General features: G+C 54.6%; 1 protein-coding gene across 1 annotated transcript; it reads right to left on the minus strand.

Annotated features, from left to right (window-relative positions):
• Positions 1-102: 102 nt before the first annotated feature.
• On the minus strand, positions 103-14,050 carry DCST1 (DC-STAMP domain containing 1). The gene is made up of 16 exons (XM_024570909.4): positions 13,990-14,050; positions 13,546-13,671; positions 13,404-13,478; positions 9,613-9,741; positions 9,145-9,284; positions 8,153-8,369; positions 7,909-8,052; positions 7,237-7,358; positions 6,661-6,818; positions 4,537-4,636; positions 4,334-4,429; positions 4,087-4,213; positions 3,623-3,739; positions 2,995-3,137; positions 2,748-2,861; positions 103-595 (listed from the first exon to the last, which is right to left on the minus strand). Exons 1-16 carry the CDS (start codon positions 14,048-14,050, stop codon positions 344-346), a joined length of 2,121 nt encoding a protein of 706 aa, XP_024426677.2. The 3' UTR covers positions 103-343.
• Between the last annotated feature and the right edge of the window lie 162 nt (positions 14,051-14,212).

The raw sequence follows: 14,212 nt of genomic DNA on the forward strand, positions 1-14,212 counted from the left end.
CCGGGACTCCAGCTCCTCCCGCTCTGCTCTCTGCTCTGCACAGCGGCTTTCCTGCTACTGTGCGGATTGGGAGCCTGGACCGGGTCCGACCGCCTTCGGCATCACATCTCCACCCGTGTCTAGTCCGGACCTCTTCCTAGCAGCTTCGCTGCCCTCCTGCCTCTAGTACACCGCCCGGTCCTGCGGCGATGAGAAGGGCCAGTTCTCCCGACTGCCCGCCAGGCAGCGCCCGGCTCACACCCCGCCCCGGTACCAGACCCCTTCCAAGCCCAGGTGGCAGGGGTGCACACGGCATTTTATTAAATAGGAAGGAGCGAGGTAGAAGAACGAGTACAATTCCCCTTCACTCCGCGTAGGTAGCGTCATCGTTGCTGTCGCTGTAGGCAGAGGAGGATAGTTCCTCTCGGGGGGTGCAGACCGGGCACCGCTGCCGCATATCGTCCCAGCACGACCTGCAGTACACGGCCTCGCAGTCCGGAGTCAGGCACACGTAGGACTCCGGGGTCTCCGGTGCCTGGCATACCACGCAGCGCCGGCGCAGCCAGGGCCGCAAAAGGGGGCAGCGGTGGTGCAGGATGTCCGCCAGGTGGTGGCGCTGTTGGGAGGCGAGGATTTAGAGCTCCTTGGGAAGAGAGGTCAAGAAAAGGGGCGCGGGGGGGGGGGGGAACTAGACTGTGCGCTTCATGTCTGAAGTCTCAAGGATTGGTAATGCTCTCACACTGGAGGAAGCAGATCTTACAGAGCTTCCCTCCCGCACTCCATGATGGACAGTGGGAGGATGCAGCCTGGACTCTCCCAGCTAATAACAGCAACAACCATCATTTGCACTTTCCTATAAATCATCTTTTTCACGGTGGGGCTGAGGAGTGAGTAGGGCAAATAAGATCACCATTATTGTGTTCCACCTTTTACCGGTTAAGTGACTTTCCCGAAGGCACACTGATAATAAAAAATCAAACCTGGCTGGACCCAGGTACTCTGATTCCAAATCACAAGCCTGGTGCATTATGCTCCCCCTCTCTCCACATATTTGCCAGGAATTCTCCACGGGTCACCTTATCAGGCCACTGTTTGCTCCAGGAGAAAACTCCTGGAGCCCACTGCCAGACAAAGGCAGAATTCCTGGGCTTGGCTTTCATAGCCTTCCACAGTCTGGTCCCTTTCTCGCCTCTGCTCCAGCTCACCCCTCCCTAAACTTTACATCTCCTGTGCCAGTGTCTCCCTAGGCTAGCCCAGGCACTTGGCATTCTCTTTGTTTGCATTCTAAGTCTTTGCACATTCTGTTCCCTCAGCTTGGGAGGAATGCCCTTCACATTTGCAACTGTGCATCAAAGTCCATTTTACTTCAGGACCAGGTCATGGAATCGTAGTATGTTCATTTTTCCCCTCAGATATCCATTCAGTCCCCATTGTGTGTCGGGGAGGGGGAGGGATCTGGGCACTGGAGGAAAAAGTTAAGGAAACAGTCACACTATTATGAGCTTGGTTAGACCGATTAAATGAGAATGGCTGCCATTCATTATTTTAAAAATAATGTTGGGCCCTGGCTGGTGTGGCTCAGTGGATTGAGTGCCAGTCTGTGATGTGGAAGGTCGCAGGTTCAATCCCCAGTCAAGACATATGCCTGGGTTGCGGGCCAGGTCCCCAGCTGGGGGTGTGTGGGAGGCAACTGATGGGGGTGTATCTCACATACATCGGTGTTTCTCTCTCTCTCTTTCTCCATTCCCCTCTCTCTAAAAATAAATAAATAAAATCTTTAAAAAATAATGTTGGGCCCTGTACTAAGAAACTAATTAAATGAACTCAATTTAAACAATGACCGTATTAAGCAGATATTGTTATTATCAACATCATCTCTTTTTCAGGTGAGAAAATGGACGGTTGGAGAGGTGGACACTTGCCTAGGGTCGCACAATGGTAACTAACATGTGTATAGAGCTTGCTATGTGCCTGCACCATGAGAGCAAAACTCATTTAATCCTTTCACAATCAAATGGAGTAGTTAACTCCATTTTACAGAAGGGAAAAACCAAGGCACAGCATTTTAAAAAGTGCTCATGATCACCCAGTTGTCATAGTAACAAGGGAAGGAACCAAGATTTAAACCCAGGCCCTGTGGCACCAGAGCCCTACACCCGACCACCACTCTGTCACTAATCTCTGCGAGCAGGCCGTTCACATCTGTCTAGCCTCCCAATTCTTCAGAGGTAAAAATCAGGCCCAGTGAGGACTATGGCCAAGGTCACACAGCTTACTTAATGAGGGAGTGTGGACCAGAACCTGGTTCTTGCAACTGCATACCCTTTCCATATACCATGCACCCCTTCATAAGGTCTCCCCGACTCCCAGCCCACCTGCCTCCCCACCCCCTTCTGAATTACACTGAGCTCCTGGTCTGCAGCCCTCTTAGGAGAAGCTGTGGCATTGCCTTGGGTCCCTTCTTTCTGATGAACTCCTCCTGCTTTCCTTTGACCAGACTGTATCAAATCTGACCCCGCTTTTCTGCCTGCTTCCTGGTGGTCCACTCAGTCTCTCAGGCTGGACTGACTCCTGAGGTGTGGAGATGGACACACAGCTCTGACTCCTGGAGCTGGATGACCCGGGGCCCTTGGCATGAATCATGTCAGAACTCCCTGAGCTTTGGCAGGCCTGAGGCCTTGGTGGGGCTGGGGGCACTGACAGCAGGTGCCCTTTGCCCACAGGTCTCAGACCCAGCAGGAGCCACAGGAGCCCAGACCTGGACTTACTGGAGCCCTCTGCTGTCGTGCATGCCTCACGATGGCTGCCCTCCTCAGCTGGGTGAAGGCTGCTCTTTTCCTCAGGAGCTCATTGTAGAGGAATAGGACCCGCTTCTTCTCTCGCTGGGGCCAGGGAGACAGGGGTCAATGACAGTGACAGTGCTGAGGGGAGAGCATCCTGTGGACACCCGCTTTCAGGCTGGTGTGCGTGTGTGAGCTCTGCCTGTGGGGGTGGAGAGGTCAGGGGAGGGCGCACCTTGGGGAAGAAGAAGGCTGCGATGACCCTCCGGAGCCTGTAGCCGAAAGCCTGGAGCAGGCAGAGACACACTAGCAGGCCAACGGGTAGTCCAGTCCTCAAATAGGCTCTGGCACTCAGGCACACGGGCTGAGGCAGACAGGCTGCGGGCCAGGGGAGACCTGTCTGGGGTCTGGCCAGAACCAACTAAGGGACAGGGCAGCCCTGGTTGAATTCCCCATCCCAGTGAGGGTGCAGGTTAGGTCTCTGATGTCTTACTCTACTCCTGCTTCCCCTCCTCGCTGAAGAGCTGTGTCATCCAAACTGTCGCCATTAGGCCCACGTGGCTATTTGCTCAACACAGCACAAACCCAGAACGTTTCCTCACAGCCAAAAGCGCTGCTGGACAGCGCTGCTCCAGAGGGCTGGGACCCTCTGGCCCTCCGGCCCCACCCCCAGACTCCTCTGGCCCAAGTCTGGCACCCTCCCACTCTTCCCTTGGGACCTGACATTTCATGCTCTGATTCCCCAACCCAAATGAGCGACCCCCATGTCACCGCACCCAAGGCCTAGCCCTGCAACTCTTGGCCTTGGAAAGAACCTTGCCCCTCAGCCTTCAGTTCCTCTGGCCCCAAATCTCAGCACTCACGCATGTTGTTTGATTCCACCATTGTCTCCGAGGAGGTGTTCAGGGCCCCAATGGTTTTCCGAAGAAGCCGGGCGAGCATGGAGTCTCCCCCAACTTTCACCTCCAATCTGTGACTGCCTGAGGCAAGGATCGGGGGCTGTGGGGTGGGTGGGGGGGTAGGGAGTATGCTAGGAAAAGGTTGGAGTTAAGGGGATGGGGGGAGTTCCAGCCATACAAATACTTCTCAGCTGCATATTCCACCCCTTCACTGAGTACTAACTCCTTCCTATTGAAGATATAAAAGGGGTTGGAGACCCAGGCCCCCAGTAACAGCTGTCAGGTTGCAGGACTGGGATTTGATCCTGAGGAGGATAGGGAAGGGCTGAGGCCCAGAAGGAAGTGACAAAATGGGAAGAATTGGGGTGGGATGGCTGCACAGGAGTGGGTGTTCTGCAGGGGTGTGTGTCCTGGGGGCGCAGGCTCACTGCGGAAGGAGTACTGCAGAAAGGAGTGGTGGCGGATGGTGTCGAAGGTGGAGTAGAGAGCCCAGTCCAGTCCACACAGCACCAGCAGCAGCAGCAGAACAGGCAGCGTCTCCATTAGCTCCCTTATCTGCCCAGGAACGGGAGAGGTGGAGCGGGGCGATGCCACCTGCCTGGCAGGGTGGCCTCTCTGTTGCCTTTGCCTTCCCCTCAGACCTGTGCCTGTGGCTGCCTCCCCTGCCGTCCTTACCACATTTCTCATTTCTGAGGCCTGGATAGTGGGGCCACAGGGGAAGATGACAGTTTTCTCCTCAGCTTTGCGAAGCGGCAGCAGTGTCCGTTTGCCCTGGGGAAAATGTCCACACAGTGAGGAACACCAAGGGCCCTCTCCCCTTTCCCCTCTGCCCTCCTGGAGCTTGAAGCCACTCAGGGCACACAGCTGGGCCCACTCACCAGTTTCCTCCTGCGTTCATCAATCTGACAGAAGTAGGTGCTGATGTAGATGTTATCAAAGCGAATGTCCCCATTATAGCTGTCCATGTAGGAGAAGGACCTGTGCATGAGGATGTCTCCATCACTTTTCCAGTTCTTTGGATCACCCCCAAACCTGGGCTTCCCTAAGGCACATCACTCAACCGACCAGCCAGCCTGCACTGAGCATCATCTACATCCTAGGAGCAGACTCTAGCCTGCTCTCCATCAGCCCACAGTCCAGTGAACGTCATCTTCATGACTGAGACACAACAGAGGTGCAGAGGAGGGGTGGTGGGGGCTCAGCCTGCCCGAGAGGGAGGGGAAGCGCCTGTGGGTGCGTGGGAGGTAGGGGAAGGTTTCCCAGGCATGGATCTTGCAGGGCGAATATCAAGCAAAGGAAACAGCAGGAGCAAAGGCACAGAGATGGGGAGACCTCCGAGGCTGCAGGAGTCACCTGACCCACTATGACTCCCATATTCACCTCCTGAGTCCCTGCCTCTCTGCTGAGCCTGCGAAACATCTCCTAGAGGTCCCTTCAGGCAAAACTCGTCCCACCACCATTTCCCCTTCCCTCTGCACACCCTCGAGCCCAGCAGTGTGTGCGGGCGTGTGCGTGTGTAACTCTCCTCTCTGTGTCTTGTAAGGTCCCACATAATGCTTCAGTTTCCTACAGAGAAAATGTTAATTGTTGAAAATGTGTTTAAAACTATGAAATTACCTTAAATAGTCTCTGTAAACTGTGAATCATAACTTCCAATGCTATTGGTTCTGGAACCTTGTAAAAATCCATACATCTTTCCCTTTAAGGTAGAAATAACTATCGATGCAAACAAAGATTGTGAGCGCCCCCTTGTGGAGTGACCTACCGCTACTGTGCAAAGGCCTCGGGAGCCTGGGCTCCGCCCTCTGGCCAGTGCTACCCTTTCACTGAGTGACCTCACCCGGGTTGAAAGGCTGGAAGTGCCTTTTAACTCCGTGCCTCCTTCCTTCCTTCCCTAAAGCTATCTCTGAGACCTGCTACACCTTTCGCTTCCTCCGGCCCTTCTCAGGCCAACTTCCTGCCTTGCCCCACTCCAGCCGGGCTCCCTAACCTCTGACACACCTTGGACTCCTGCCTCCAGTCTGCCCCAGTCCATCCTGAAATGGAGCCCAGGGCTTTCCAGACTGTCCCAGCCATGCCCATTCGGGCCTAGTCCTCTGCCCTCCATACCCCACAGATGTCAGGACCCTTGCCCAAGAGAACAACACCGAGACCATGGTTCCCCAACTGCAGACTTTCGAAGACCATTTATGGTTCTTGCAGGGGCACCCCCTCAGCTCCCACACCTGTCCCACAGCCCTTGAATCATCTCTGTTTTGCAGATACCTCTCTTGCCTGCCCTTGACTGTGAGCTTCTTGAGGGCAGGAATATGGCTCCTTCATCTTTCTCTTCCCACAGGCGCACACATAGCTACTCACGGGCAGTCACTCTAGGCCCCACAAACAGGGGCAGACAGAGCAGGAGCTCCAGTGGCTGTCCCTGCCCAGCCCCTGCCCAGCCTCTGTCATCTCCGGCATTTGGGGGTGGAAACAGGAAACAGAGGGTCCAGAGGTCAGCAGGGGACAGAGAGCAAGGCCCAGGGCCACCCGGCTGGATGCCAGGCTGGGTGGGGTTGAGGACTTTGGTCCAAATGGAGAGAAAGTAGCTGCCAACGCAGCAGGCGGAAGAAAATGAAAGCAGAATTGGATGATAAAAATGGCACAAAGTCAGAGCCAAGGGGAATATGAAGGGCAAGAAAAAAAATCAAAAGTCAAAGCAAAATGTAGAAAAGTCAGCTTTGGGATAAAGGCGGAAAGTAGGTAGATAAATGAAGACGATCACCCCTTTAAGGTGGCAGAACATGGGTGATGTTTCTCTTCACAAAATGCCCATGTGCCCTTTAACTTCATGTAAACAACAAACCCAGCTTTACAAAAGGCAAAGTTAAAGGCACAGGGACATTCCCATTCAGAGTTGGAGGTAGGCTCTGATGGTCCATTCTTACAGCCTCCCTCAGGGCAGGGCTCCCATCCAGAGTGGAGGAAGGGGCTTCTGGGGTGGGGGCTCAGGGCTCACGGCTCACGCATGGAGGATGATCAGGAAGGTGAAGGAGAGCAGCACGTGCAGCATCCCCAGGGCCCGCTCCAGCTTGGCCTCCTGGCCTCTCACGTAGTCCCGCACCTCGGTGCTCACGTGTTTCCAGCCGGGGTTGAGGCCCAGCAGTCCAGCCTGCTTCTCTTCCTGCTGGAGGGCACAGGTGCAGGCCCAACCTGCTGCAACCTCACAGGTCCAGACCCAGCCTCTCTGCGGCATCTCTCCCCGGTACCCCACTCATGTCATGTCCTCTGGCTTTTCGCGGGGCCTGTGGGAACTGCCACTTCCTGCTGCTTGACACTCTCCTCCACATAGTCTTGCTGCCCCTCACCTATATGAGCTGACACCATCTCACAAAGTCGAGTCCATGTACACCGCAGGCCCAGGCCCACTGTTCCTCTCCCCGTCACCCTGTACCAACACCAGCGCCATTCCCTGACTTGTTTCCCTCCCTCACACCTGGTAGCCTCTTTCCTGTGCCTCCTCACTTGTCCTTCCACAGGCCCTATTCCCTGTGCCCTCCTGCCCCTCCCTCTCCCCCCTTCCATGTGCCCCTGCCTCCTACCTTAAGGTCAATAGTGGCTGAAAATTCCCCATACAGGCCACGAATAGACTGGTTGACGGAGTCGTAGGTCTGCCCAAAGTTGCCTTCCACTGGGATGCGACTGCGGCACCAAACTTCCATCACTGGTGGGCAGGGAGCCAGGTCAGGGACTGCTTCCCTGGGCCTAGCCTCCAGGCTTCCCTTCCAGTGATCCTATTCACCCTGCTTTTTTCCTCTCTGCCTGTGACTTTCTATCACCTGAGTCTATCCCCCTCTACTTTCCGTGAATTCTTTTTCCCAGGAACAAGGCCTGACTTCCCCCCATTTTTCACCTGTCTATAACCATATCAAATATCAGTAAAGATAGTCGATATTCATACAGCAACTCCTTCGTGTGCCAGCTATGTTACCTCCTTCACATGTGTTATCTCCTTAGATCCTCAAAAACCCTGCAGGGGATAAGCACTATTGTTATGCTCATCTTTCAGAGGAGGACACAGAGCTCCGAGCTTGGCCGTAATTCACTCTAGGTCACAAAGCTGGTCAGTTAGTGGAGGGGTGGCTGTGAGGCGGCTGTCCTCAGAGCCTAAAGCTTCCCCTACTGGTTGCTTCTAGCCCCACACCTACCCAATGCACGCCAAGGACTCAAGTCCCTAGCCCCAGTGCTCCCCACCCTCCTGCCACTGTGCTGACCCTTGGCGATGCCGCAGAAGAACTTGAACTTCATGGGCAGGCAGAGCAGGTGGTTGAGGAGAGGGATCCAGATGCGTTGCATGCACTGCTCGTGCTTTTTGTCAAACCAGTGGCGGCAGCTGAGCATGGCTTGGTTCACTATGTCTGTGGAGAGGGGCAAGGGCTGTCTGAGGGGCCCACACCCTGACCTGGAGCCCTGGCCCCCGGCCTGCCCCACCCCGCCCAACCCAAGGACACCCCTCACTGGAGCAACGCAGCTTGGTCTTCAGTTCGTACATCTTCTGTGTGGAGAGGTGGTGTCTGGAAGCCATGGCTCGATGGATCCCCCCACCTCTGGCTGTGTCCTCCGAGCCTGTGGCATCCTGGGGGGTGTAGCCAGTGTCACTATTCACCTGGGCGTCCAGGTCCTCAAAGAAGTTGGAGATGTTTTGAGTCTCAGCTCTCAGCGTCTCTTTGCTGCTCTGGGGGTGGAGGGGGAGGGCGGAAAAGGGTCAGGGATGGGAGCTTAGAGCTCCTGCTGCCCATAGCCTTTCTTCTGGTCCATTAGCCAAGCTTTGGGTTCTTACCTCAGGCCTAGAGGAGCTGAGGCCCTGAGACAGCTCCTCACCTCAAATTCTCCACTGTTCCCAGTTCCTGGGAGACCTCTCCTCCCCCCCCAGTGGCTTGTGCTGTGCTAACCTCCCAGGGTCCCAGCTCCTCCTCAGGTCTCCCAGCCTAGACTCCTGCTAGTAGGGTCCTTGGACTTCATTCCACATCACTGATCTCTCAGACCGTTACGCCACCTCAATGTCCCTGTCTCCCAAGCACCTCAGCCCCTCTCTCCAGCTCAACTCCCCAATCCTTTCAAGTCGCCAGTTTTCAACACTCAATTTTCTAAGCCCCTGCTCTTCAAATCTTCAGAATCCTCAAGGCCAAGGCCCCCAGTTTTCTGACACTGTAGTTCAGCTGCCCAAAGAACCTCCCCCGTAAACTTGCAAACTTAAATTTCCAAACTTCCCCTGAGTTGTTTGGAAATGTGTGTGAGGCGTGTCCCAATGACTGGGGCAGAGGCTCTCCTGGCATTTAGTGCCCAGGGACTAAGGCACATACTGCAATGCTTGGGGACAGTCCTCCAAAAATGCTAGTAGTAACCCCGCTGGGAAAGTGTAAATTCAGGGTCACAGCTCCCAGCTCCAGTCATCTAGGCCCCTTGGGAAGAGGGACCCTTAGGCAGGCCTGTCCACACAGGGTCCTGACCAGCAGGTCCTTGAACACTGTGCGCAGCGGGGCTGTGGAGACGCGCCAGGCTGCGCGGGTGTTGTTGACTTGCAGCTCCACAGTGCAGCCCAGCGATGCCGCCACCTCGTTGAGGTTGTGCTGCAGGTTGGCCACCGGTCCTGGGGGGGAGATGCCCTGATGAGTCATTTCCCTCTAGAGTTAAATAACTCTCTTAAGCCCACCCTTAGTTCCCATGCTGCATGCAGTGACTGCCTTCTAGAAGTGTTTATGATGGGGCCCAGAAGCCTGTGGGAGGTCAGGTCATTCAACCCCTGATTTTTTCACCTGTGTAAACTAAGGAGACCCAGAGAGGAGGATGCACAGCAAGTTGGAGCAGCTGAGATTAGATTCCCACCCCTTCTCCTTCTCTAGGCCTGGCTCCCATTGGGTATCCCACCTGGGGTCACCGCTTCAGTAGCACTAACTGGTACCCAGGGGCACACTCACCCTCATAGATGGCGGCCAAGGCGTATCCCAACACAAAGAGTCTGCCCTCTTTGCCCAGCATCTTGGGTATGAACAGGAGGCTGGCACAACGGATATGAGGGGAGGTCCCCCAGCCCATGGCCCCAAAGCCTGTCAGGAGAGCCCAGGGGGTGGTGAGGCAGAGTGAGGAGGTTGATTTGTCCACCAGGTTCACCAGGGCACCCCCCGCCCAACTTCCTTCCAGAACTGGTGCCACACTGCTCTTGTCCTGTTGACACTCACTCTGCTAGGCCTCCTGGGCCACTCACTCATTCAGTCACTCAGTGGCCGCCTGCAGAGTTCTACCATGTGCCAGTCTCTACAGGGGATTGGAGAGGCGGCTAGAAAGGAAAAGCCATGGTCGGTGACTGACTGTGCGTGTGTGCGTGTGCGCGTGTGTTTGTGTTAGGGAAGGGGGCCGGTAGTTCCCGTATCCAGGCTGCACTCACACTCACCCTCAGTGCTGCCGGAGCAGAGAGAACAAGAGACAAATTCTGGAAACGGGCACTAGTGCTCCGAGTGGTCAGGAGCGCGATCAGGGCCACCTCAGTGTCTCCCGTGCTGACGCCTGCAGGAGCGCCGCCATCTCTGTCCCTAATTTAGCCCTTAAGCATGTACCTCCTGGTAAGTTTAGCAGTTTCACGTGTGTCTCCCTGTGGTCTGTGAAAGGAGACAGTGAGCTCCTTGAAGCTCGTAATCCAGGGAGAGAGACAGACGAGTAAACAAATGACTGCAGCACAACAAGCTCCGCGCACAGGGAGGTGCTTATAAAGAGCTGTTGGGAGCAAAGGAGGGAGTGGGCATTTCTGCAGGGAGGGGTGGGGCCGCGAGGGCCGGACAAAGGAGATGATGTGTCAGCTGGGCCTGGAAGATGAGTAAGTGTCATTAGGAGGCGCAGACCGCATTCCGGGCCAAAGGAACAGCATAAACTGGTCAGGGAACCTAGAAAATCCCGGTGCTGATGGAGTGTTCATCCAAGGATTTCCAAAGCAAATCCCAAGTCTTTAAGGTTCACTCCATCCCCACTGCCCTCGTAGATTCCCATCAGCTCCCACTGGGACTGACTAGCCTCCTACTTCCTCTCTCTGATTTCACAAGGCAGCCAGAGCGATCATGTAAAAACATAAATCAGATATGTCCCCTTTTTGCTTCAAACCATCCGATGACTTCCTATCACACTTGGGATCGAATCCAAATGCTCTTTCCGTGGTCTACAGGCTTCTGTGATCTGGCCCCTGCCTCCCTCCTGAAGTGATCTCATGCTGCTCAGCCCTTTGCCCACCATGGCCACCCACACAGGCCTTGCTGCTGTTTCCAGAACATGCCAGGCTCATTCCTTCTCTCAGGTCTTTGCCCTGGCTGTTCCACCCCCCCCCACCAGAAGCACCCCTCCCCCTATTCTTCACCTGGCCGGCCCCACCTAGTCCTACAGGCTTGCCGAGTTCCTGTCGGGCGCCACCCAACAGTTTGTTCTGTCTTTCGAGCTAGTAACTTGGGTTTTGTGCAGGGACAAGGGCCTGCCCCTGTCCCGGTCCTTGGGAGTAAATCTGGACTTGTCTGACCTGGTCACGGTGAAACAAAGCATTGAAAGGGGCTTTTTCGTGTTCTTGGCCTTTTGGCCAAAGACTCAAGCTGAGGATGATAGTTGGCAGAGCTGTCCTACGTTCTGAAGAGAGCCCATGGGGCTGCCGACCCCTCTCTCAACTCCCAAAAGGGCAGAGCTAATCTCTCACCTTCTACCCCGACCGGTCTATATATAGACAAGACCAGAAATCTGAATCTTCTGGAACTGGGGAGGAATGGTTGCAGTCGGCAGACACAGGAGGTGAATTCGTGTAGGGGATGGACACTCACTTCCCCACAGCAAATGACAGGCTCCAAGAGAACCCTTTGAGACTAGTGCTTTAAGCAGGGGAACCTGGTCATCCTTCCTGGACCAGACCCTTGCTGAGCTACAGAACCTGGGCTGCCACCAGAGTGCAGAGCCCAGGGAGAGTTCGTGGAGTGAGAACGGTATGTGCTCTCCTCATGGCAGGAGAGAGGGCAGCTGCAAGGTACCCCCTTTCCCAGTTTGGCAGGGCTAAGAGTGTGTATTTCCTCTGGGACAAGTGGCCATTGTGGAGGGCAGCAGGCCTCAAGTCAGCTGTGAGGTTCTCTGTCCAAGAGAGCACCTGCCTAGGGGAGGCATCCAAAAAGTAAGAGGCTGTAGGCTGTCTGCAGGAGCTGTGGGGAGCCTCGTTCAAGGGAAGCTACACAGAACTGCCCTCAGCAGCGACCTGGGCCCTGCAAGGTCCACACAGAACCTCCAAAGGGACTGAAAACAGGCCCCTGAAATAGCCAGGGTATGAGTGCCTGCCACACAGAGGAATTATAACCGAATCAGTGACATCAGGCTTTGTCCCTTTTCCTCTAATTCTTCTAATCCCCTTTCTGACATCAGAAGAACCAGAGGGGAAGGAAGTGGAGAAAAAAGTAATGGAGTGGCTGTGTCTCTCCATCCGTCCCCCCCATCCCACTATAGGACCCCCACCAGAGGTCAGGCCTGAGAGGGTGGGATGGGAAGATGGGAAGAAGCTTGAGATTGAAACTGTGACATAGATTGGATTGGATCTTTTAAACCTAAAAATAGTTATAATTACTGAAGCAGGACTAGGTCTTCTAAATGAAAAATAAACAGAAAACTAGGATTCTGCGTGAAAGGTCATCAGTGAAAGAACAGGTTTGAATACAGTGGTTAGAGATAAAGTAGTTTCCTGTTGGTATCCCACAGAGATTAGCTCATGCGACAGATCATGGTGACTGGCCAGCGCCCTGCCACTGGCCTGCGGCAGGTTTAGGAAAGGCGTGTGCCACCGTGCTGACCAGCCAGGCAGGAGAGGAAGCTGGCTGGGGGACTGCAGGAAAGTTTTCCTTGTTCTTAAAAGGGACAACAGGAAGGAATGCTCTGGCCTTTTGACACTGTGTACAAAGATGTGACACCGGAGTTGCAGCCACTTCACGGCCTGGAGAGGCGTGGTCGACAGGCCGAAGGTGGTGGAGAGAAAAGGCAAAGGGAACCTGGATCCTTGTGGGTTTCCTGAACTGCTGAGTTACCCAAACTCTAAATTCCACTCTAACTTGAACTTATTATATGAGACAATAAATTTTATCTTTGGTTAAGCCACTTTTAGGTGGGTTTTCTGTTCTTACAGCTTAACACATCCTGACATTCAAATGTCCCCTTCTTTGAGAAGCCTTCCCTGACTAATCCAGCTAGGGTGGCTCCCCAGCCCCTTCCCATCAGAGTCTCCAGTTAACTATTTTTCATGGCACTGTCACTCTCAGAAATGCTCTTGCTTATTTCTTGTTCATTTAATATGTAACTCTCTCCACTAGAGTGTAAACTCCAAAGGAGCTGAGTGCTTGTCAGTCTTGTCCACTGCTGAGTTCTCAGCAGGTGCGCAGTTAGTGCTGAATGAATGAACTGAACTTATCAAGAGGAGCCAGAGAGGTGAGGAGAATGGGGACTAGGAAGGGTCCTGGGGTGTAGACTGTATTGGTGGATAACAGGGAGTCCTTCAGACTGGGGAGACTCCTAAAAAGTAAGGACTGTATCTTCTTCCACAGACTGGGGGCCTCTTCCCTCTGGATCTCCGCTTAAAGCCCAAGACAAGGCGAGACCACAAGGGACATTTGGGTACAGAAGAGACAAGCTCAGGTTCCATCCTGGGCACTCAGGGCAGGGCCACATTCTACAGGCCTCTTGGATGTCCCATCCTTAGCCCAGCACTAACCCGCCAAGCTGTACAACATCATCATCTTCTGATCTTCGCTGATGTTCATAGGGTTCACCAGGAGCTGAAAGAGACCTAAGGGGAAGGGTCAAGCCAGAGATCAAAAGATGAGTCCGACCCCTGACCTCTGTTCCACACTCACCTATGGCCAGGAGTCCCCCCGTGCCTGCCCCCAGGAGGACAGCAGTGACCGGAAACTCGCCAGGCTGGCGCCACAGGAATCGGCTACAGCATGTGGGCAGTCCCCAGCTCAGCAGCCTCTGCACTGCTGAGGGGTCAAAGAGTTTAGCCCGTCAGAGCCAATATCTTGCTCTTCTGCCCAGGATGTGGTTCTTTAGGGTTCAGGGTTTGCAGGGGGACAGAAGCTAGGGGAACCTGGATGGGGGTGGCGGGAACTGGAGGGATCCTGAAGGAAGCGGGGCAGACATGCGGGAAAGCAGAAGAAAGGGCTCTCCTGAAGGAGGGCAGTGGACAAGAGGGTTGGGGAACCCAAAGCACGGGGGAAGGGGGTCCTAGAAGACAGATTAAACGAGAAGATTGGGGGCTGGAGGGGCTAGGAAGGGTGGTGCCCTGATGATGGACTCACTGGTGTGGGGTAGTCTCCTCTTTTGCCCTTTTGCTCCATTCTGGTGAAGTGTCATATCCATAGTCTGCGCTGAGGGACCCACTCTCACCCCAGAAGTCTCCTCGAGGATCGTCCTGAGACTTGAGATTCTGCTCTGTCTTGTCTCCTCTGCCTCATCCACAACCTCTCTGAGATCTGTGTCTTCCAACCCCCCTCTGCTCTGAGCTGTGAGGATGGAAATGAG

The sequence above is a fragment of the Desmodus rotundus genome, chromosome 12 (assembly GCF_022682495.2).
Source record: "Desmodus rotundus isolate HL8 chromosome 12, HLdesRot8A.1, whole genome shotgun sequence".
Taxonomy (NCBI): domain Eukaryota; kingdom Metazoa; phylum Chordata; class Mammalia; order Chiroptera; family Phyllostomidae; genus Desmodus; species Desmodus rotundus.

Excerpts from the sequence above, each read along its gene's own strand:
- DCST1 (XM_024570909.4), bottom strand. The coding sequence starts at position 14,050 with ATGGATATGACACTTCACCAGAATGGAGCAAAAGGGCAAAAGAGGAGA. Across the intron at positions 7,359-7,908 it reads CTTCTGCGGCATCGCCAAGG|TGATGGAAGTTTGGTGCCGC; the intron begins GTCAGCACAGTG and ends CCTGCCCACCAG. Across the intron at positions 6,819-7,236 it reads CAGCCACTATTGACCTTAAG|GAAGAGAAGCAGGCTGGACT; the intron begins GTAGGAGGCAGG and ends GCCCTCCAGCAG.